The sequence below is a fragment of the Micromesistius poutassou genome, assembly GCF_964030765.1.
Source record: "Micromesistius poutassou genome assembly, chromosome: 21".
Classification (NCBI taxonomy): domain Eukaryota; kingdom Metazoa; phylum Chordata; class Actinopteri; order Gadiformes; family Gadidae; genus Micromesistius; species Micromesistius poutassou.
The window spans coordinates 1529137-1551769 of record NC_140291.1 but is presented as its reverse complement, the minus strand read 5'-3'; the positions used below and the strand labels follow the sequence as shown (position 1 = coordinate 1551769).

The window sequence follows — 22633 nt, the reverse complement described above, 5'->3', positions numbered from 1 at the left end:
AAAATGGGAAAAACTTGACAAATTGAAGACAAAAGAACAAGAGAACAAAAATGCAGAAACCGGGACATGACACTGCAGAGTCTGCCTCATGTCTCCAGACACGGTGAGGGCTGCCTCCCCCATGAAGGGCACCGCACGCTGACGATGGTGGGAGGAACTATGAGACAGACACGACATGATCGGCTCGTAACATTTTTAAAGATGGGCGACTTTGCCCACATAAAGCGTGTCCTTAACGCTGGCTGCAAGATTAGAGGGCCGGTGATTGATTGATGTAATAACTTTTAGATTACATCAAATACAGTAGAGCGTGTAAAGTGAAGCTGGTTTGGGGGTTCGTGGCGGACGGTGGTGGTGGTGCTGGGTGGAGTTGGGTGGTATTGGAGTTGGGTAGTGGTGGGGTTGGGTGGTGGTGGTGGTGGTGGTGGTAGTGTGGAGTTGGGTGGTGGGGGTGGAGGAGTGGGTGGAGGAGTTGCGTGGTCATAGTGGTGGAGTTGGTGTATGTAGTTGGTGGAGGTGGTGGTGTTTGTGGAGGCACTGGCGTTTGTGGAGGTGGTGAAGGAGTTGTTCAGGGCTCCAGACTAACTTTTTTCACTAGGAGCACTGTAGCCCCTAACTGAAATTTTTAGGGGCGCAACCAGAAATTTTAGGGGCACACACCGTAAATCAACATGCTAACAAAATATTCACATTTCTAGCCTACTAGGAGGACTAATACCCCTCCTTTATGCCCGAGATTGACAGCTGCACCATCAGCTCCAATGGCGACTGTCTTCTCTAACCACCCTGTTTCTGTCCCTAGATGCTGGAATGCCTCTTTGGTGGCATCATATACACCTTAAAATGAAAAAAGGGGTTAGAAAAAAAAAAAAGGGTTAGTTAATAAAAGATAAACAGTTCTCATCTATCCCAACGGTTTCCATGCGTTCGACGAGCACGGAAGCGACAGTTCCACGGGAGTGCGCCCGCTTGTCGTGCAGTGCAGCTTGACAGGACGCTGTGCCCCCTCGCATGCCCGCTCGCCTCTCCACTGAGAATGCATCGCGACAAACGCATCCCGTGTGAAAATGGCACCTGAAGTGATTATTTAAACTACAAACATATTCACAGTAGGGCTTTGACTCCGAACTTCATTATTCGAATATTAAAAAGATATATAATATTCAAACGAATATTAGGCAGCCTTTAATATTCAAACAGTTTATGGGCATTATTTTTTGTAAACAGGACGTAGACCGACTCATTTCACGGATTCCTGTGAGACCAGGTTGCCTTAATTACATCTGTCGCATATTTAAGGTGAAAACTAAAAGTATTTAGATCGCTTATTAAGTTCACTCGTTGCTTATAATGGTTTATTTGTTTCCCAGTATCATTTCCTTAATTTTTGAATTGTAAAATAAATAAAATATTTTTTTGAAGTTGCGGGTTTTTGAAATTATTGGAAGCGAGTCGAGCTGACCTTGCCTGCTGTACCCACGGCCCAAAATAAAGAAGAACCGAGACAATATCCTTAATTCAAACATGCCGTTTCATTTGGCCTCAATTGGCTACGGATGCGAACTTGGAATGAACATGCGCAACAGGGATTTCTAAAGGTTACTGTACAGTGGCGGAGACTGCAGGGGCTGAAACAGGTAGACCTAAGAAGGTTCTACGAGCGCCAGTCTTCCCGAAAATGGTGGGTTCGGCCCTTTTTAGCCACACAATGCTCTGAATCATCATCCTCCGACTCTGTAGACTGTGGCAGTTGCCGCAAGTGCCGCAGGTCGGAAGAATGGATAGATTGTTCGCTTGCTCATTGTTCGAACGGCAGGTTGAGATCTTTCTCCTTCTCACAGACCCGCGCCGGTTTCCCGCGCTCGATAATCTCTATGACCCTCCCCCGCCACACAAGAGCCACTTACAGTGGCCATTCCCTATCCTTCTCACACTCATTGGCCTGCTACAGATTCCAGATTCATTGGCGTGCCCCTTCCACGTTTAACGTGTAAAAATAAAAAATAAAAAAAGGGCAAATTTACTGGTCGCACATGCGCGACCAGATGTAAAATTCAGTCGCACACGCTCAAATTTTGGTCGCAAAATGCAACCATTTGGTTGCAGTCTGGAGCCCTGTTGTTGTTGATGGAGGTGTTGGTGGTTAGGTTGGTGGTGTTGGTGGAGGAGGTGTTGGTGGTTAAGTTGGTGGCGGAGGTGTTGGTGGTGGCGGAGGTGTTGGTGGTGGTGGTTAGGTTGGTGGTGGTGATGGAGGTGTTGGTGGTTAGGTTGGTGGTTAGGTTGGTGGTTAGGTTGGTGGTGGTGGAGGTGTTGGTGGTTAGGTTGGTGGTGGAGGAGGTGTTGATGGTGGTGGAGGTGTTGGTGGTTAGGTTGGTGGTGGTGGTGGAGGTGTTGGTGATTAGGTTGGTGGTGGTGATGGAGGTGTTGGTGGTGGAGGAGGTGTTGGCGGTTAGGTTGGTGGTGGAGGAGGTGTTGGTGGTGGTGGAGGTGTTGGTGGTGGAGGAGGTGTTGGTGGTTAGGTTGGTGGTGGAGGAGGTGTTGGTGGTTAGGTTGGTGGTGGAGGTGTTGGTGGTGGAGGTGTTGGTGGTAGAGGTGTTGGTGGTGGTGGTGTTGGTGGTTAGGTTGGTGGTGGAGGAGGTGTTGGTGGTTAGGTTGGTGGTGGAGGTGTTGGTGGTGGTGGTGGTGTTGGTGGTTAGGTTGGTGGTGGAGGTGTTGGAGGTGTTGGTGGTTAGGTTGGTGGTGGAGGTGTTGGTGGTGGAGGTGTTAGTGTTGGTGGTTAGGTTGGTGGTGGAGGTGTTGGTGGTGGTGGTGGTGTTGGTGGTTAGGTTGGTGGTGGAGGTGTTGGAGGTGTTGGTGGTTAGGTTGGTGGTGGAGGTGTTGGTGGTGGAGGTGTTAGTGTTGGTGGTTAGGTTGGTGGTGATGGAGGTGTTGGTGGTTAGGTTGGTGGTGGTGGTGGTTAGGTTGGTGGTGGTGGTGGTTAGGTTGGTGGTGGAGGTGTTAGTGTTGGTGGTTAGGTTGGTGGTTAGGTTGGTTGGTGGTGGTGGTGGTTAGGTTGGTGGTGGTGGAGGTGTTGGTGGTTAGGTTGGTGGTTAGGTTGGTGGTGGTGGAGGTGTTGGTGGTTAGGTTGGTGGTTAGGTTGGTGGTTAGGTTGGTGGTGGTGGAGGTGTTGGTGGTTAGGTTGGTGGTTAGGTTGGTGGTTAGGTTGGTGGTGGTGGAGGTGTTGGTGGTTAGGTTGGTGGTTAGGTTGGTGGTTAGGTTGGTGGTGGTGGAGGTGTTGGTGGTTAGGTTGGTGGTTAGGTTGGTGGTTAGGTTGGTGGTGGTGGAGGTGTTGGTGGTTAGGTTGGTGGTGGTGGAGGTTACCTGCAGGCAGTGTGAAGGTGACCAGCTCAGACAGGAAGTAGCAGGCGAAGTCTCCCTTGCGCTGGTGCAGGGAGGAGGCGATCTCCCTGCGGATCTGCTCCGTCAGCTCGGGACACACCATGGGGGGGATGCACTTGGCCGCGTGCTGGCTCACCTGGAGGGCCCACACGATCTGGTTAGGACAGGCTGTGGTACGGCGGCCAGTCCACAGAGTGGGACGTACATACGCCTCGTTTAGCCTCGTAGAATAATGGCTAATTCATATCTTGGCTAAATTGTGATATCTAACCTAACACTGCTGATTCACTGTGCCTCATTGGCTATATCCTAAGCCAATCAAGAGTGCTGTGTACATTCCATAAACACTCTCTGCCTGAGTCATCTATTTGACTCAGGCATTGGACGCTAAATACAAGACGAACCTTAAAATACGACTAAGACAATTATGCTATGAGGCCAACGATTTGTAGACCAAACGGCTCAATGGGAAGTAGAACTCCCCATGCACAGTTCCTACAGAGGTTATGAGATGCGAGCCGTGGTCAACTCTGTTAAAGGTTCATCTGTGTAGATCATAAGGTAAGGAGATCCACCCCCGTCTACCGGCGGTCTCATTGTGAGCCGATGACGTACAAATATACAAATAATGCACCGTAGGAGTGCTGCGGTCATGCCCGGGGGCCGTGCTGTGTGCGCCGCGGCCGCGTAGCACCGTGTCCATTAGGGACCGGGGCACAAGATGTTAGCTCAGTTAATCCACTGGCTAAGCCGTAAAGCACACATGCCCTGGACGATGCTGCCACTGTTACATACCGTTTGTGCCCGGCCTTAGTAGAGATACGATCAGAGACGAGTAGAATCAATGAACTCATCCCCCCCGCCCTCCTCTCTCTGTGTGTGTGTGTGTGTGTGTGTGTGTGTGTGTGTGTGTGTGTGTGTGTGTGTGTGTGTGTGTGTGTGTGTGTGTGTGTGTGTGTGTGTGTGTGTGTGTGTCCACACACATATGCCTTTGTTCCGAGATCTGATGAAAAATCACCTGATCCCTCATATTTTCATCAGAGGCGGCACATTAAACAGTGGCTTTAATCATTCTCACACACACACACACACACACACACACACACACACACACACACACACACACACACACACACACACACACACACACACACACACACACACACACACACACACACACACACACACACACACACACCTCAGTGAGCAGCACGGCCAGCATGTCCTGCCTCTGGAAGCGGATGGCGAGGTGCACCAGCGTGAAGCCGGCGCCGAACGCCGAGGAGCGGTTCAGGAGGCGGACCTCGTCGGCGGTCAGCTGGCGGGCGATGTCACCGCCCGACGACTTGTAGGCCTCCACCGCCGCCAGGTCGCCCTCCACCACGCCTGGACCGCACAGACAGACAGACGGACACACAGAGACAGACAGACGGACACAGACAGACACAACATGCATCGACAGACACACAGACAGAGCCAGAAACGAAGACAGACAGACACAGAGACAGACAGACACCAATGCAGACACAACATGCATCGACAGACACACAGACAGAAACAAAGACAGAGACAGACAGACACAGAGACAGACAGACAGACAGACAGACACAGAAACAAAGACAGAGACAGACAGACAGACAGAGAGAGACACAGAGAGAGACACATTAGTACGATATAGGGTCCTTTATCTTTAGGTTTGCGTATCATTGTGTGTGTGAGAGGGTGGTCGGCAATTATGTTATGTGGCGTCTGATTGATCTGTCATTATAATATCCATGAGCCTTATAGAGCAAAGACAAAATGACAAATCGCATTACACAGAACATTATAATTAGCATGGACTAAAATTATATGGAATTCCTTTACAGGGGGCAGGATTTTTAATTAACGGCAATACATCATATGGTTGGATAATCAGTCGAAATTTGTTTTCTAATTAATTAGAAAAAACCCAGAAGGCAAGTGTTGTATATCAGGATTGATGCACTGCAGAGACTGGCCTCTCATGTGTACTATCTAAACCAACGCTGTCGGAGTCCAACCACATTTAACAACCTTGGCCTTCAACTCATCAGCCTAAAGACTCTCATTCCTTATTTCTCAAGACGGGGATGAGCGCTCCGTTCAACGGAGATAAACCGAGGGCCCGGATAAGGCTCTTGGTCCGTCTCCAGGAGAGAGGGAGGGAGGGAGAGAGGGAGAGAGGACGATAAGAAAGGACATAATAACAGACAGCTTGTGCGGATCGCTGAAGCCCTATACACACACTGCATGTCATGTAGGCTGGAAGTCAATAGCAATCACTGCCCCCGCTAGAACGCAAAGAGCCTCCTCTGTCACCCGGACAGACACAAGGACAGAGACAGCCAGCGCGACGGAGGGGCTAACCATGACGGAAATGAAGGAGTGAGATTCTAGGACCTCGGCATCGATCGCTTGTGGTCCTTTATAGACACAGACAGAGAGACAGAGAGACAGAGAGACAGAGAGAGAGAGACCTGCGTGGGGCAAACGGCAGCATGTGTCGTTATTGTTGTTGTTCTTGTCCCCAGCATCTGAGCCGCCTAGCGTTGGAGGAGACTGGAAGGCGAGCTCAGAGCATGATAGGATAGGACAGGGGGGGGTGGGTAACCCGCAGCACAGAACACTGGCTGACCCGCCAACTGCTCTTTCAAATGGTTGGCACTTTGTGCACATTAACCGCATCTGCCCCCCGCCCCCCCCACCACCGCCCCCTCAGCCAGGCACCGCCACATCTGTTACATGTCGGCCGCTGGTGGTGGTGGACGGTGGTGTCACCCAGCGAGGCCAGTGGTGCAGACCAGTTTCATAACACACTGCGGCATCATGTCACCTTGACATGGGCCGGAGCCAAGCACACCCACCTGCTCCTTGGATCATGCTTGGGGAGGGACATTTTGCAATGCCCCCCCGCCCCCGCCCCCCCTGCCATACAAGTAAAATATGACAGGGATTAGGGCTGCAGCAGGGAGCTTATGTTTATATAATGGAGAAGGGTAGCGTAGGGCTGAGCTTGGTTATGTATCCCTCAACAAGACACATAAATGACCTCAATTAGTTTGATCTAAATGGTGGCTGGAAAAAGTGGTTAAAAATAGCAGTTGGTGAAGTGACAAATTCACTTCTGAAGAACTGGTGGCTAATTACATTTCATTTTCAACTAAAAATCCAGAGTTCATGTCGAGAAGATCATTCTTTTCGTAGCTTTTTAGATATTCCGACCCTGGCTGGCCAAATTGAAAGTGGAATTCAGCATTCAGTTCCACCACCAAGCCAGCAGAACCAAGAGTGAATCGATATAGCCGCTGTGGGCATAAGGCCCATCGCAGTCTTTCCCTCCATTCACCCCTTGAATAATATAAGTTCTCATAAGCATCAAACATGGAACAATTCAGGCCTGTTCATGTTATGATCCAAGCTGCCAGTCTCCTCAGGAGGACGCATTGTCTCTCAGCGCAGTTTGTTGCTCTAGTCCAACAAAAGAACAATATTACCACAGCAGCATCTGCTTCCTTTTGGGGCGGGAAACGCCAATCAATAGGATTCTACAAATCATGTGACCCAAATAAGCCGCTGCGAAAAAGGGAGTGTATCTGAAAAATATTACGTGGAAATATTGTGGGGAAATCACAGGACGGCTTTCAGACGACTGAGGAAGTACTGCTTTTGTCTAAACTGAGTCATGTGGTCCAAGTCCAACTGTCATTTCTTTCATTGATGACAACAACAACAACAACAACAACAAATTGCATTTTACTGGGAAGCAAATTCCCAAGAAATAAATGAATCATATGAATAATACCATGCAAAGCAAACTTATATTGTGTTTAGTTTTTTTTTAAGAACGATGTTGTAACCAGACATAGGAAGGAACCGCACCGCCGTCGTGGAGGCGGTCGAGTTATGTGGGACAAAATGTAGACCACAGGTGATTGACCGCTCTGCTGGCGCGAAGGCAACAGTATCTATTCCTCTTTAGCCCCGAGCACAGGAGACTCTCTGCGACGGCTGTTTGAGCTAAAGGTCAGCCTGAACTCCGGCACATGCTGTTCTCCGATTCTGTTTTGTCGGTTTGTTTACGTTTTTTTTTTGTATCGGTGCGTACGACTCGTCGTCATGGCTATTTTTTGCCACCACAGTGCTTGTCTCAGCATATAGGGCACTACTGTTAACAGGTCTCTCTCTCTCGCTCCATTTCTCCCCCCCCCCCCCCTCGCTCGCTCGCTCACTCACTCACTCTGTTGCCCAGACGGCCTATTCATCTGCACCGGCCAGGAGGCAGTGAGGCTCCCCCTTCACCCTGAGAAAGGACCGCTCGGTAGCGATGACAGACTGCACACCAAAAGGCCTTTCAGTGCGTGGGGGGGGGGGGTCGGCTGGACGGATCGGATTCCCGCTAGGAGCCACTTAGCGGGCCGTGTGTCTTCATTAAACCCTGCCTCAGCGCGACCCGCGCTCCACTGGGCTCTGTTTGTGTTGGTCTCGTGTAAACTGAAGCCAGCCGAGGAGACGGAAGACAGAGAGCTGCTTCCCCTAACATTCACACAAAAAGAAGGTCATTGCTGATCTACTATATTGGACTGGGACTGCACTGTTGACCGGCTGCTAACATGTTGGTGGTGGATACGAACGGACGGGTGAAGGAATTCAAGTGTTCAATACCGAAATAGCAAGGTGTTTACACCAATGATTAACATGGGTCAGACCGGGCCGAGTCAGCTCCTTGGCTAAACAGTAACAATCCAAGCAGGAAGCCGTAGCCTGTGGATCCAAACAATGGAGCCATCGCCGCTAGGCTATAGGGTGTTCCACAATGCCATCAAATCAAATGACGTCACGAAGGGCAATACAAACCTTCCACCACAATAGACAAGATTGTTCCGGGGTCAATGAGGGACAATAACTGGTGGTTTGGGTGGTTCCACCAGCTAGTCCACCACTAGCTTCTATGCCAAATATGTAGGCAAAAGCACTGCATGATTTAAGCCTTCTGGCCCTGATATAACCTGTTCCTAACCATAGCTTAGTGATCATTAGTCATTAGATCATTAGATCATTAGTAATTTAGCAGACGCTTCGTCCTAACTGACTTACTGTGAAAACAAACTAGAGTAACAAGAGGTAATTAAGGAACAGGCAGGCGTAAAGGACAACTATAGGGAGGCTGTGGACTTCCAACGAATGATCCAAACCAGAACCGTAGAGCTTCAGTTTAAACACCACAGCAGAGGAGCAAGTTGGAGCTTGTGTGTACTAATGCAGCGTTGTGTTCATTGAACCAATTCATTACATCAGTAAAATGAATTACTTAACAGGAGGAAGGGAATACCGTGACGGTTACCAAACACAATGAAACCATGGACACACCCCCCCCCCCCCCCCTCCCCCCCACCTCCCACCTCCCGAAAGAGACTCACCGGCACACGCGTTCAGGAACCGCCAGTCGGTTTTCCTTATCCGGTTTCTGAGCTGCTTCTGCTTCTTGAAGTCCACCTCCCGCTCCTCTCTACCGCTCCCGGCGCCCGCCGCCAGCTCGATCCTCTGGAAGTCCGTGCTGACCTCCGCCTCCCACCGCGGGGACGGCGGAGGTGGCCGCCGCTGGCCCTGGCTGCCCCCGCTGCTGCCGCCGCCCAGCCTCCACGTGGCCTCGTCCTGCTCATTGATGATGGCCGGCGTCTCGTCGATCTCACAGCGCTGTATCGCCTCCAGGTTGTTGGGCCGGGGCTGGTCGCAGCCCAGGCACTTGAGGGTCTTGGGCCAGTTCTGGTAAGTGCACGTCACGCAAGTCCAGTGCGACTGCCTGGTGTGACGTCTGTTGCGGTCGTTGTACTCCTCGCAAGGGTCCAGGGTTGGGGGCTGCAGTATCGAGTGGCAGCCTGCGTTGGAGTCCAAGATCTGGGGGGCGTTGACCGGATTGGATGCCCTGCGGCGCTGGGTCAAGCACTGCGTGCAACGGATAGCCCTGGGCCAGTTCAAGTAGGTGCACACCTGACACGACCACTTGTTGGTCGTCTCTGTGGTGCTGGTGGGTCTGACCCGGGGCCTGGCACTGGAGTCTGGACAGATGAGAAGGCTACCACCTCCACCTCCACCACCACCGCCGCTGCTGCTACTGATCTCAGTCCTGGGAGGGCCCCAGCCCACAGCTGGGTCCACACTGGGGCTGCCCATGTGGGATTCCTCCGTGATGATAGGACCACTGGTCCTCTGTGCATGGCACATGGTGCACTTGATTGCAGAGGGCCAGTTCTCATAGGTGCAGTAGTCGCAGTCCCACTTCATTCTCTGTTCTGTCATAGCGGATCCTTCCAGATAGGCAGGCTGTAACAAATGTGACAATTCACAAACAGTAAGCTCACGAAAATGCCTTTGTTTGACCTTTCAACAACACTAGAGGCACATAATGGCAATTTCCTCTCTTTTTTTTTTTTTACTTAAGCTGGCGGGGTTGGTGGCTGGACTATTGTGAAAAATCCACTACATGGACTATGAAAAACTACTTGGCTGGAGGGTTGTCGGCATTTTCAAGAGTGAAGGGTTTTTTTTTTGCTAGAATGTGGATTGACGAAATAATCTTCCCCAACACCACCACCACCTCTGTTCTGTGGACCACATCATGAAGGGAGAATGCAGTCTAGCTTCACATAGCTGCTGTGTTACGACATGGAGTGCAATGCATAATAACAACAACCACAACTTGCCAAGCCAAGACACACAAAACCGATAACTGAGTCGCCGTGGCAAATTTACCACAACAACTTATAGACGATATCCACCCCAGCAGAGCCGTAGGAAGGATTATCACAAGGTGGAACAAAATGGAAACTTACTGGTTGTGCTGCTGGCTGCAGTTCAGACCACAACAAACCTGCAGCTGTCTGCTCTCTAGCGCATCCAGCCCGGGTTACATCCGCTCCTGTACGCGTTCACATGTCCGGCCGTGGGACATAGCACCAACGAATCCGAGGAACCTCAAAGAATCTCGAAGGACGGCGTTTGTTGTTGACCCCAATCACTCACTGGTTTACATGGTTTCTGTTTTTAATGGCGGCGATGGAAACACAAACGAGGGGCGGAGACAAAATAGAGCCGAGCAGAGCGACGTCACGAGTCCTCTGGCTCGGCTCGCCCCGTGATTGGCTGATTCGCTGGCTCGGCACGTCCCGTGATTGGCTGATTCTCTGGCTTCGCTCGCCCCCGTGATTGGCTGAGCCACTGGCTCAGCTGGCGCTGTGATTGGCTGGGGCCTGATTGGACACACGCTGCGATTAATATTATAGGTGTTATTATTACCCTGGATCATATGGAAAGGCAGATGACATACCAGGGTATAATAATACACAATCCCTTTTTGAATACGCGGATGATTTGATGTTTTGTTAAATATACTGAAGCATCTCTATTATCGACATACATACTTTTAATATTATTCATTATTTATAATAATTTATTATTATTTATTGATTTGAGCCTCGTATATTGGGGGGGGGAGGGGGGGGGGGGCAAAGAAAAATATGGTTGTATTGGGGAATACTTTCGACTATTTACCTTTATTTAATTTGGAAAAACAGATCAAATCGTTTTTCTATAAAGAAAATATTTTTATTTGAAAATAATGATGGGTAAAACACTTTCGCGTGAAGATAAGAACATCAACTTCCAGAGAGGAGAGAGATGTGGAGGAAGAGAGACAGACAGGCACACTGCGGTAAAAGAACCTCTGCTAAGATCAAGGGATCCAAGAGATCGTAGGACGTACGTGGAACTTCATATACAGTGACGGCAATCAGCTGTCTACTCAAGATTAACGCTGTTGCAGTGTGCGAGCAAGGCTTTAGGCCTTTAGGGAGAATGACCTTGCAACCCAAACAAAAACACTTTCTCTGCAAATACGGTAACTGTTGCGGCCCATCTCTGACAGCGAAAGGGAATCAGCATGGACCAGGATGGGGTTGTTCAAATTAAATGTATTATTTACCAGGATGGTTGTGAATGTATATTGACATTTAAAAGTCTAGACCCCGAATATAAGACGACCGCACTTTTTAAGACGCATTTCCACTTCTATTCGGGTCATTACGGTACTCTCTGTCAACACACCTCGGGTCTCTACGAATAGTCAAATCTCCTAACCTTTACGCCTCCTTTCCTTAACCTTTGTGGAAAACGTCATCGGGTCAAGGAGAGATGGAAAAGGTGCTTCCTTTCGAACATAGGAAAAGACCGCACTGTTTAAAATGAATTACGCTCCACTTTTCCAAACCGACGTCATTGCGCGACGGCGGGTATTGCTGACCTCTAGCGGCTCTAGCGTAGAATTACAATTTTCCGAAGACGGGACTACAACAAGCGCTCTTCTGATCCGTGCGTTCCTCTCGTTCCTCTCGGCGCCTCGGAGGCGGGTCTTATTCCTCAGAGGTCTATGCAAAACAGACTGTCACTCACGACGCGTCAGAGAAACATGGCGGCCTACTTGAGCCGGTTGCATCACATATCACTACATGTTTCCCATGTGGGCAACATAGCAAATTATCTCGTTTCAAAGCTGAAATTTGATTTGTTCGCAGCGAGACTAACCGACGAGGTGAGGCAGTTTGCGTTCAGGAGAGGAGCGGCGGTGTTCCTGGTGAACGAGAGACCTCCTAAGAGCGGTCTGACATTGAATGGGGAAACACGAGACCTGCAGGACCAGCCCACTAACTTGTACAACGACCTGCACAACAACAGCAGCGACAACGGCCATCCTCAGGCATGTCTCTACGATGTCGAGACACCCTACTCGGTCGACACTGTCTGCAACGTGTGTTTCGAGGTGCAGGACGTGGAGAGGTCGTTCAGGGCTCTCCGGGACCAGGGCTGCGACCTGCTGGTGCCGCCGACTGTGGTGCGGGACAGCGGGGGAGCTGTCAGCTACACCGTCGTTAAGTCCATCGTGGGCAACGTATGCCACACGCTCATTGACAGGACTAAATACGAAGGGAACTTCTTACCTGGGTTTAATGACATTGCAAACTTGAGCACCAGACGTACGGCCGACGCTGACAAGTCGGGAACGGTGACACATTTTGATCACATAACGTATGCTTGTCCGACGAACACCACGTCCCAGGTCATGCAGTGGTACGATAGATGTTTTGGTTTCAAGAGGTTTCTCATTGACCGGTAAGGGATTTGAATGCGTCGTACGTAATAAGTTAATTGATATTTTTTGTCCTGTTGATCCGTCAATGCCATTGTCGCCTTCCCGTCTCTTCTGTAGCAATGAAGATGAGGGTGAAGGTTTGGTCTTGAATGGAGATGGCATTGGGCTGAGGCTTACCGCCATGGAATACTGGAAATGCGGCGAGGCTGGCATGAAGTTTTCCTTCACGGATAAGAAAGAATCAGACTGCAAATTTGTCGTTGCAGAATCCTTACCTGGGCAAGGTAAGACATGTCATTACTTCTAGTGTGTGTGTGTGTGTGTGTGTGTGTGTGTGTGTGTGTGTGAGAGATGTCTTCATGTGTGCGTGCACATTTTCAGGAAGTAACCAGCTGGACACCTTCTTGACGCAGCATGGGGGTCCAGGGATCCAGCACATTGGCTTGTACACAGACGATATTGTTTCTACTGCGCATACGATGGCCCAAGCCGGAGTGCAGTTCTTTGCTCCACCCCCCACATACTACACAGAGGTTTGTAGAAGGACTGCTGCTGCTCATAATGTCTCACACATGGTCATTCTTAAAATCAGTAATTGTAAATCACTAAGTTATGTTTGTAAAGGTGGTCGAAATTCATATTCTGTGTCCTCAAATCCAAGGTGTGGCATGGTCTGTAAATGTAACTGGCGGGGGTGACCTTGTTGACCTTTTGACCAGAAGGATGTTCTAACCGCCAGCCATGGTCACAAACACGTGTGGCTCATGGAGAGCAGGGGTGGCGTCCGCAGACACCCTGCGTCGTAGACTCTTCCCCCTCACTGCTTGCTTGTACTCGGGGGGCAACAGGTCAAACGGCAGGAGATTGAGGCGGCTGGCCACAGCCCCGAGAAGCTGGCCCAGAATGGGATCCTTCTGGACACAGACCTGCGCCAAGACGCCCACGACCAAAATGCGGAGAAAAGGTGAGCGTTGCGGCACACAGACAATATCTCCAACCTCCAACGCAGTGCCGTTGTTTATGTCCAGAACGGTATTGCATGAATTGTTGTGTGTATAGTTTGTTGATCTCTGGTGTCCTGCCTCTTTCCCGCCACAGGTACCTGCTCCAGTTGTTTACCAAACATGTATTTGAGGAGGACACGTTCTTCCTGGAGCTCATAGAGCGAAGGGGGGCCAGTGGCTTCGGGGAGGGGAATATCCGAGCTCTGTGGAAGGCTGTGCAGGCCAACATGGAGAAGGAGAAGTCAAAGCAGAAGTCGGAACGGCCCCAATGCTCAGAGCAGCCGTCATTGAAAACGAGAGTCTCCTGACTGACGTACCAGGGATCCAGTTATTTTATTTGTATTTATCTTAACGTTATTTTTATTTATATCACTATGAATGGGTTACTATGTCGTATGGGTATGAGAAATGTTTTGAAACAAATAGCACTGAACGGTCAGCTACTGCTGTTATTTAGAGGCAAGGTTTCAGAAGATATAATGCACTCCAGTTAACGCACATTGAATTAAATCCGACTGTATTACATTTATATATGGAACACAATATGTTGATAGTATGACTGAATCAAAATATGGGCCGTCCCACTGTCCATGAAACGTTATTATAGAGATATATTAAAAAAAAGTACTTATAAAATAACACATGCTGAAATTGTAATCACTTAAACGAAATATGAAATTAAATACATTTTGCAACAACGACATGCTCTCTGAAATACATTAATTGTCTTTTCTTGAATAACCCCTGGGCAGTCAATGCTACTCTGACCTTGGAGCCAAATCGATACACGGGTGTTGATGTGCACTGCGTATGCCGCAGAATTTGGGCAAAGTTACACAACCTTCCATTAACATTAATTTCCACCTTAGTAAAACAAATGCCAACCTACAACCATATCCTAGCAAGGCTTTTTTTTTAATCATTAAGTGATTTTATATCATAGTTATCGGTGTGACATGGTAAATCTAGTATTCCTCCTGTGAGCTCATAAACATGAGGCAAAAAGAATCATTCATATTTGATGGGTAGTAGAACAATTAAGTCAAATCAATTATATTTGTATATCCCCTAATCTCAAAGGACTTCACAGACCACTATATACAACATCCCCTAAACCCAGGGCCTCTTAAGAGCAGGAAACAAAACTCTAGCAGGATCACAGAACAAGGGATCCGTCCTTCCAGGGATTAGGTGAGGAGTGCCATAATGGGCAGACATAATGGCAGCATCACAAGCCACCGTCAAGTCAAATGACTTGCTAAGCTGGGAGCCATCAGTTGGGGTGGCCGGGCATCCAGTCTTACTGAGCCCCCAGATGCTCTCATAAGGTCATGGTGAGTAGCATGTAGCCACAGCCATCAGTTTCAGTTGTAACCAAAAACCAATCATTGTAGCGTTATGGAAATGATTGTGGCTGACGACTAGCGCTCCTCCCTTTCATACAATCCCCAAGAGGTGGTTAATCACTGAACAGCTGCGCATCTTTCAAAAGGCCTAGTGTTCCAAGGCTTAACTGATTCAGAGAAGAAAGATAACGTGAAACTATCTTATACTTAAACTAACTTAAAACGAATATGAAATCTATTGAGACATGACCATTAACTACATTTAATTAACTGGGACGTAAAACATTGGGAGTATAGATTTAGTTGGCAAAAAATGGGTAGCGATGTTATTTAGATGTTCTGTAACAGAAGGGTTGATTTGCATCATCTGTGTTTCTTTTATGAATGTGAATGCTGGGAGCTACAGCAACTAAACTACATTACTTATGAAGGAAAATCCATGTACTTCTCAGGTTTGTCAAATGGTGTCACTGTTTTCCTTCCTCAAAGAGACATTTTGACATGGCCCTATGCAAACTTTTTCGCTGGGGGGCGGGGGCAATTGTTGACGTATGGATTTACGTTGGGACTCTACAGCATTTGAGTTGCAAATTTAAGGAGTATTTGTAAAGCAACAGAAAGCGTATTGATACAACGAATGGCAAGTCACGTCGGCCCCTCAGGTAGCAACAGGTCTGCCTAGTCTGCACAAAGCATTTGCTCTTTCACAAACACACAGTCGGGCTTCAATTGTCATCTGTTCCCCCGATGATGGAAATCCTTTAAATCTCATGTAAGGATTCGTTGTGTCAATAATAGAGGGTGTGGGTAGCCCTTTAAAGTCGAAAAGGGTTGGCTTCTGTAACTAAAGTCCTTAGGCCATCTGCCAGTGGCCTCTGTTAACCACAGATGGCATACAGAATCCAACGTGGAGTCCCAGGACCCGAGACTTGGAAGCCCCTTGCTTCCATATGGCACCTGCAGGTTGCACTTGATCAGACGAGACGACTAGTGTGGAACGTGTGGAAGAACCACTCGCACCCAACTCCAATCCCTCGTAAATTTAGAATACACTTAAAAAAACATGTTGTGTCCTGCTGTTTCTTTTCCAGTGCCCCTCGTGAACTATCACAAGAATGCTCGCCATTTCCCCTCATGAAGTGAGTGAGTCGAGAAGAAGTACGGTATGACAACGTGAACCTCTGAGCAGTACCGGCAACACAGACACACTGTGTCTTAATGCGGGGCGGGTGAAGTGACAACCTGTAGCTCTTGATACGTTGGAGGAGACAAATCCTCGGTGCCTCTTTTAACACAAGGTGGTACAGACAGTCTGAACCGTTTCAGGCAGACGTCTGTCACGTTGGGGAAGATTAGTAGCACACAGCAGATGTTGGCTATTGATTAACAATAGTGACAGCCAGAGTAGAGGCCCCCGGCTCCCGGAGCCTCCTCAGGGCCCCCGTGTGTAACCTCAATGCCAACACAGTTATGAGCATGTAGGGTGTGACAAGCGAGGAAGTTATGGGTGTTGAAGAAGGGGGCAGGGGACTCGTCTGCTACATTACGCCTTCAGGGTCATCCTGAGTTATTATAGTGTGTGTGTGTGTGTGTGTGTGTGTGTGTGTGTGTGTGTGTGTGTATGTGTGTGTGTGTGTGTGTGTGTGTGTGTGTGTGTGTGTGTGTGTGTGTGTGTGTGTGTGTGTGTCAAAGTCGATAAAAACCGGGTAAGACAACAGGCCTTTTGCAAAAGAACCGTAAAAGCAAATGACTCCACCTCATTCCATCTTTAGCTCTTGAACCATGTTAAACTAGTTTGGATGATCCAGTTTTGAATTACAGTAATGTTCTTTTCGTACAGCATTGTAAGAACAAAGAAGAGTAAATGTACTTTTCACCCACAAACCGCACACACGCACACACACACACACACACACACACACACACACACACACACACACACACACACACACACACACACACACACACACACACACACACACACACACACACACACACACACATTTTTCGAAAGTCCCTTGTCTGTGTATACAACATAAAACTATAATTACTTGTCTTTAAGGCAGCTGGGATCAGACCAATCCCATGCGGAAGAGGAGGGTGCAAGCGATCCACTTTCATTATTTCTCAGTTCTTTCTAACTATAAACGCGATGGGTATACTTTTACGGAAAAACGATTAAACTAGCACACCGTAGCAAACTTTTACTTTTAATAAACATTAACCAAATAACTGGGAACCCCCCTACTTCGAAAGTGGTATCTTCTAATCTAGTGTATGTTGTCACAACGTCATTAGCGTGTGCAAATCTGGGCAGTAGCTAGGCTCCCCCTAGAGAGGATCCTGACTTGTACCGTTATTCCGGTCTACCGCAACGCGATTTCCGGTTTCTTACTTCCTATGATCTATGTAGACAAGTTAAAAGTCCCTGGAGCGAAAATATCAAGAACATGCCAAAAAATGTCAAAAATAATAAATATGAAGTTTTATTTTACTGTTTTAAAATGTAACATAGCAACATCCCAAACATAGCAACATCCCACACATCACACACATGTTACACACATCTCACAACTCGCCCGTGGCACCCATTGAACTGAAAGTCCGGCCCGCCCTCTTGCCAATAACGTTAATTCGGAGCATCTAGTCCGGGACGTTGCGACGCGAGACGAGTACGCCTGGGAACAACGAGGTTAGGTTAGGCACCGGCGCACTGGAGTGGAGTTGTAGTTGTGTGAGCAGCCTGAAGGCTGAAACGAGGCTAGAACAACTTACCCTCACACTGCATGTCTTGCTTCCTGTCTGCAAACATCTCAAAAATGATCAAGCCCAACTAACTGCCAGCACTTTGTCATCCGCTGGGTCTCCGAGATGTCCACCCTGTTTCTTGTGAGTAAAAAACAACAGAGGTGCTTTTTCAGCAGAATAACCTTGTTTCCTCCAGCTAAAGTTATTGCCCCAGGAACTGTGTTATTGTCAATGTGATGCTGCTATATTAATAACTTGTACGTGGTTGAGGACTGTGCGGGTGATGGTTTGCAGGGGTGACACCAGATAGAGCGATCATAGCGGGTTAATAGACTGCTTATAAACTTGGCTCCGACTCTCTAAGTTAGCTTAGCAACTTTTTTATCATAGTTTCCCAGCCTATGCTTTGTCCCTTTGTCCGGAACCAGTCTCCTTACTGGTTCAGTGCGGGTTCTCTTACTGGTTCAGTGCGGCTCCTCTTACTGGTTCAGTGCTGATCCTCTACTGGTTCAGTGCGGGTCCTCTTACTGGTCCAATGCGGGTCCTCTTACTGGTCCAATGTGGGTCCTCTTACTGGTCCAGTGCTGCTCCACATGGCTTCAAGTGCGCCTGGGATTAATAACTTTTCATGGTAAACTTAATATTACAGTTCAATACTATTGTCTTAACATAAAAAAAAAACATATAATGAAAGTAGACAAAAAAACAGGCTAATTTATTGTTTCTATAATATATGTTTCATCTGACATAACCACATATTGAGATGGAGACAATTATGAGATTAGATTAATCAAATTAGTCACAAGCATATTTCTGTTCGTTTACTGATAAGTGGTCTGAACTTGGTCCTTGCCTTTAAAGAGACAGCTCATAATTATCAACGAATTATCAATCAGCTCTAAATCATGTAACAATGATGATTTTGGTGTGTCAATGATGTATTGATCAAGCATTGCAAACAGATTTAAATACAAACATGACAATTTAGAATTTGGATGTAATTAGCGGGCTCCCAAGTTCTCAGTCAGAGTGCAAACACAGGAGCTTGCTTGACTGGAACTACTTCCATGTGAGGATGTCCCATGGCTCTCGTTGCAGTGTAGGATTAAATTTAGATTACAGCACGTTTTTATAGAGGTTTTTTTTTCTCTGTGGTGCGCAGGTGTGTTTTACCATGTGTACTGTGAAAGTACTTTTTACTGCTACTTTGGGGCCTTTTTGTTGTGTTAAACAGCTCTGTAGCCCAAAGTTGTGTGAGCCCCAGCTCACAACTCTGGTCACAGCAATTTGCTTGCCAAACTCATTTCCCTTTCATGAGGGATTTCGGGGGAAAAAAAATAGTTTAAGGGACTGTTTGCTCGTTACTTAGCTTTCACTGCCTTCCACCTGGAGCTTGGCAATCTTACACCAAAAAAATGTTGAAGCAATTCTGTTTGAAGGGCAACTTGGTGTGCATGTGCAGAACTACTCCTTCCCTGCCAGTGAGTGTGCACATGTTTTCCAGTGCAAAACTTGAATCCATGTGTATATCCTGACACCAAAGTTATGACATTCGCCAAGTGCTATCTTAACAAAGATATTGTTCCTGTCTTTTACAAGTTCCTGTGCCTGCGCCGGTGGGAACACAGTGTGGGGGGAAGGGAGGCAGTGCTGCGCGTGGAGCCGGGTTGGAAGGGCTCTCCTCTTCCTTCGATAGCACAGTTAGCTTGCGTCGGGCTAGTGCTCAGCAGCGCTGACATGTTCCTCATTCAAACCTCATTCAAAACGCGTGCCTCTCTCACTTGCACACAGTGCAATTCGTCTAAACATAACTTTTTCCTCTGCTTTCAAACTTTGCTACCGTCTTTGAAAGACCTGCTTTACAGACCTCAATGAATCGCTTTCTTTAACCACCCCCCCCCCCCCCCCCCCCCCCCCCCCAGCCCAGTCCGACACATGCATATCACACAGCGCAAGTTATTATCTGTTTGATAATGAAACAGCAGACCTAGTTAGAGAGGGGAGAAAAAAACCAGGCCTCCTCGGCTGCCTTGCGTGGCCTCGCTGGGGCCTTTGTGTTTATGGTAAGTGGGCAGCTGCATGCCCGTGGATCCAGGGCTCTGGCCCTCAGGCCCCTCCACCCAGGCTGGATTAAAAACCACCACCACCACCACCACCACCACCATTGCTCATTTGGGACCACACTGAATGCTTTAAGGCTAGCGTACAGTACATCTCCCGTTGCACACAGATGGATCATTGATTATCGATGATCGAATCACCTCATGAGAGTCGTTTTTTAGGGGGAGAATAATAAAAAGAAAAAGAGTAGTTTCCATTTTCAGTACGAAGACGATGTGTAAACCGTCACGGCGGATATCTCTCGGCGCCCCCGTCTCTGTATCGGGCGTTTCGTTTCATCTTCTTCACGCTTACTACGCCGTGCTCCGTCTGTCAACACTGGCCCGGCTTCATTCATGACGTAGGGAGAAGAAGAGAGCGTGAAATGTGTACATTCTGTTCCCTCACAAGCCCCGTCTACTGTACAGAAGCAACCGGGGGCCACCCCGACGAGGATGGATCAGTGACATGAGGGGCTTTTCAACGCCCAGGCCATGGGAAACAGCCTCTCTGTTCGGTTGGGGGATTGTTTCCTTGGAAGCAGCCTGGTGACGAAGGAAGAAAAAAAAAAAAAAAAAGGAAACTCTGTTGGATTTCGGTGTGCGTTGTCGTCTCAGGTGCTCCGCAAATGCTCCAGTTACACCGAGGGCCACAATCCGGGGCCTGTTCGGGGGGGGGGGGGGGGGGGGGGGGGGGCCCAGAGCCGACCGGTGTATCAGCGGCATTGTGCAGGGGGAAAAAAAAAAAACTAAACAGGAGACTTTTGACAAAAGATATTTCACATGTGTTGTGTGTTGCGTTGGATGCTTTGATGAGGCTGATCTTGATAAACAGTTTTTCTGCAAATTTTTAGACGGGCATTGTTGCATTCACGGGCCCATTGACTGAGGCTCAGCGCAGGGGTAACAGCGCAGGGTAACTGTGCCAAACAATATTGTTTACCTCAAGCTCCCACAAGTGCCGTAAGATGGATTAGCATTGGCTCTGTCAGTCAGTCTCCAAGCTGCCTGCTCTTTGCATAATGTAGGGTCTAACCCGCCACGGGATTACAGTCTTAGCAATGCATAGAAGAGCTGCTCTAATTGAAAATTGTATTTGCTTATTGTAAAGGCTAGGCCAGGGAGGGGGGAGGGGGGGGGGAGGGGAAGGGGGGTGGGCTCCTTCTGTGCCTGACCCAAACCGGGGGGTGTCAGTGTGATTGTGTTAGTATGTGTGTGTGTGGTGTGTGTGTGTGTGTGTGTGATTGTGTTAGTATGTGTGTGTGTGTGTGTGTGTGTGTGTGTGTGTGTGTGATTGTGTGTGTGTGTGTGTGTGTGTGTGTGTGTGTGTGTGTGTGTATGTGTGTATAAGGGCCAACAACGTATATTCCTACATGTCAAATTGTGAGGTTTCCCCTCCTTCCTTCCTATCTTGCGTTTACAGCAGCTATCTAGCCCGTAGCCACCTGCTGTCGCTGTCAACCCCCCCCACCCCCCCCCCCCCCCCCCCCCAACACATCATGGCTGTATGTCTTGTGAGGCCAGAGCGGGCGGGCTCCACCAATAAGTTTGAGATAGGGGCCATGCAGCTATATAAGGCGACCAGTGTCACGCTGTGACCAGAGACCAGTCATTCCACATGATGTTGGTTTGCGTGTGACGGATACAGATATGAACGTCTCCGAAACTCAAGTTGACAGGGGCCCGAAATCAGTTGTGTGAGTCGTGTGACACCACAGACAGGATAATTTGGGGCAAACGTCACATCTGGCACGGATCCGGATTCCCGAGGCCCGCTGAAAAAGTAGCATTAAGGCATGTCATGTTAATGTGTAATTTAACCTACGACCCGTCCACCCACACCCCCTACCACAGGGATTTCCAGCCCTCCTCCCCTGTCACGGCGGCTCCCATTCAGACGCAGATAAAGAACGTGGGGAGGGGCTCCTGTCTGTGACCTCCACCCCACTTCGGAGCCGCCCACCCCCACCCCACCCCCACCCCACCCCAACGGCCCCCCAGGAATGTTTCTCCCCAATACCAGATGATGATAATAAAACCATCCTCACGGTCCTGTGAGAGGGGACTACGCTGCTGCGCTTTGACAACAGAGCAGGCGCTGCGGAAAGGCATTCCTGTTTTCAGATTATTCACACGGCCGTTTATTCACACCACCGACTACAAAAAAAGACAAGACGAGAGAACCCACAACCTTGGAACCCTCTTGCCTGCACTCGTGTCGTGTTGTAACTGGGGTGCGCTGACAGTAGTTGAACAGGAAGTGTGCTTTGCCCGCAAGCCTTTGCTGCCTGGCACAGAGAAGACAGCTGGTGGGCGGGGGGGCGGGGGGGGGAACCATGGGCCAAGCATGCCTTGGCCCCGACGCTTTTTCCACTTTCTACCTCAAATACGGAGCGGCCCCCTCTTCTGCCAAACGTCCGCGGAGAGAGCGAGAGAGAGGGCAAGTTTTCCATTCACAAACTGCCCCTTGCCATTCCCGGGGAGAGGTTGTCAAGGCTGCAGTGCAGCGCTAAGGTCCAGCCCGGCCTCTCCCCTCTTGATTCCAACGTGTCCTCCGTTTCTCCGCAGAGCGATTCTGGGTCCGGCTTACCTCATCGCCCTGCTATGAAATGATGGGAAATGATTTAGGGGTTTTTCCGAACCCCTGACTGATAATTCTGTAAAGGTATCAAACAAGCGGGCCATTCAGCTCTGCTCTCGCCGCCCGTGGCTGTGTAAACGGTTTCAGTGTGCTTAACATTAAGCACGCTATAGGCCGGCCTACGGACCGACCTCGTTTGGCTCGCTGGCGTGCTTTGATCGCTCTCCCTACCCAATGCCCCACACTACAACACAACACGGTCCAGTGGCCTTGAATGCTACTGGCCTTTGCGCTTGTTTTTGTCACAGTATTTT

The 22633-nt window shown here is 48.9% G+C and overlaps 2 protein-coding genes across 2 annotated transcripts in view; one reads left to right on the top strand and one right to left on the bottom strand.

Moving 5' to 3' along the window:
• The window catches only part of zranb1a (zinc finger, RAN-binding domain containing 1a), a gene marked incomplete at its 3' end in the record, with an annotated part of 16900 nt that extends 6424 nt beyond the window's left edge, over positions 1-10476 (bottom strand). The window contains exons 1-4 of the mRNA XM_084485530.1: positions 10230-10476; positions 8817-9720; positions 4577-4764; positions 3361-3514 (exon numbers count right to left, since the gene is read on the bottom strand). Coding sequence (XP_084341656.1) covers positions 3361-3514; positions 4577-4764; positions 8817-9696 — 1222 coding nt within the window. The 5' untranslated portion in view covers positions 9697-9720; positions 10230-10476. The remainder of the gene's footprint in view (positions 1-3360; positions 3515-4576; positions 4765-8816; positions 9721-10229) is intronic.
• A 1384-nt stretch (positions 10477-11860) lies between these two features.
• hpdl (4-hydroxyphenylpyruvate dioxygenase-like) lies at positions 11861-14197 on the top strand (the record flags this gene model as incomplete). The annotated part of the gene is made up of 5 exons (XM_084485990.1): positions 11861-12561; positions 12659-12825; positions 12923-13074; positions 13390-13505; positions 13640-14197. 5 exons carry the CDS (start codon positions 11861-11863, stop codon positions 13851-13853), a joined length of 1350 nt encoding a protein of 449 aa, XP_084342116.1. The 3' UTR covers positions 13854-14197.
• Positions 14198-22633: the final 8436 nt, after the last annotated feature.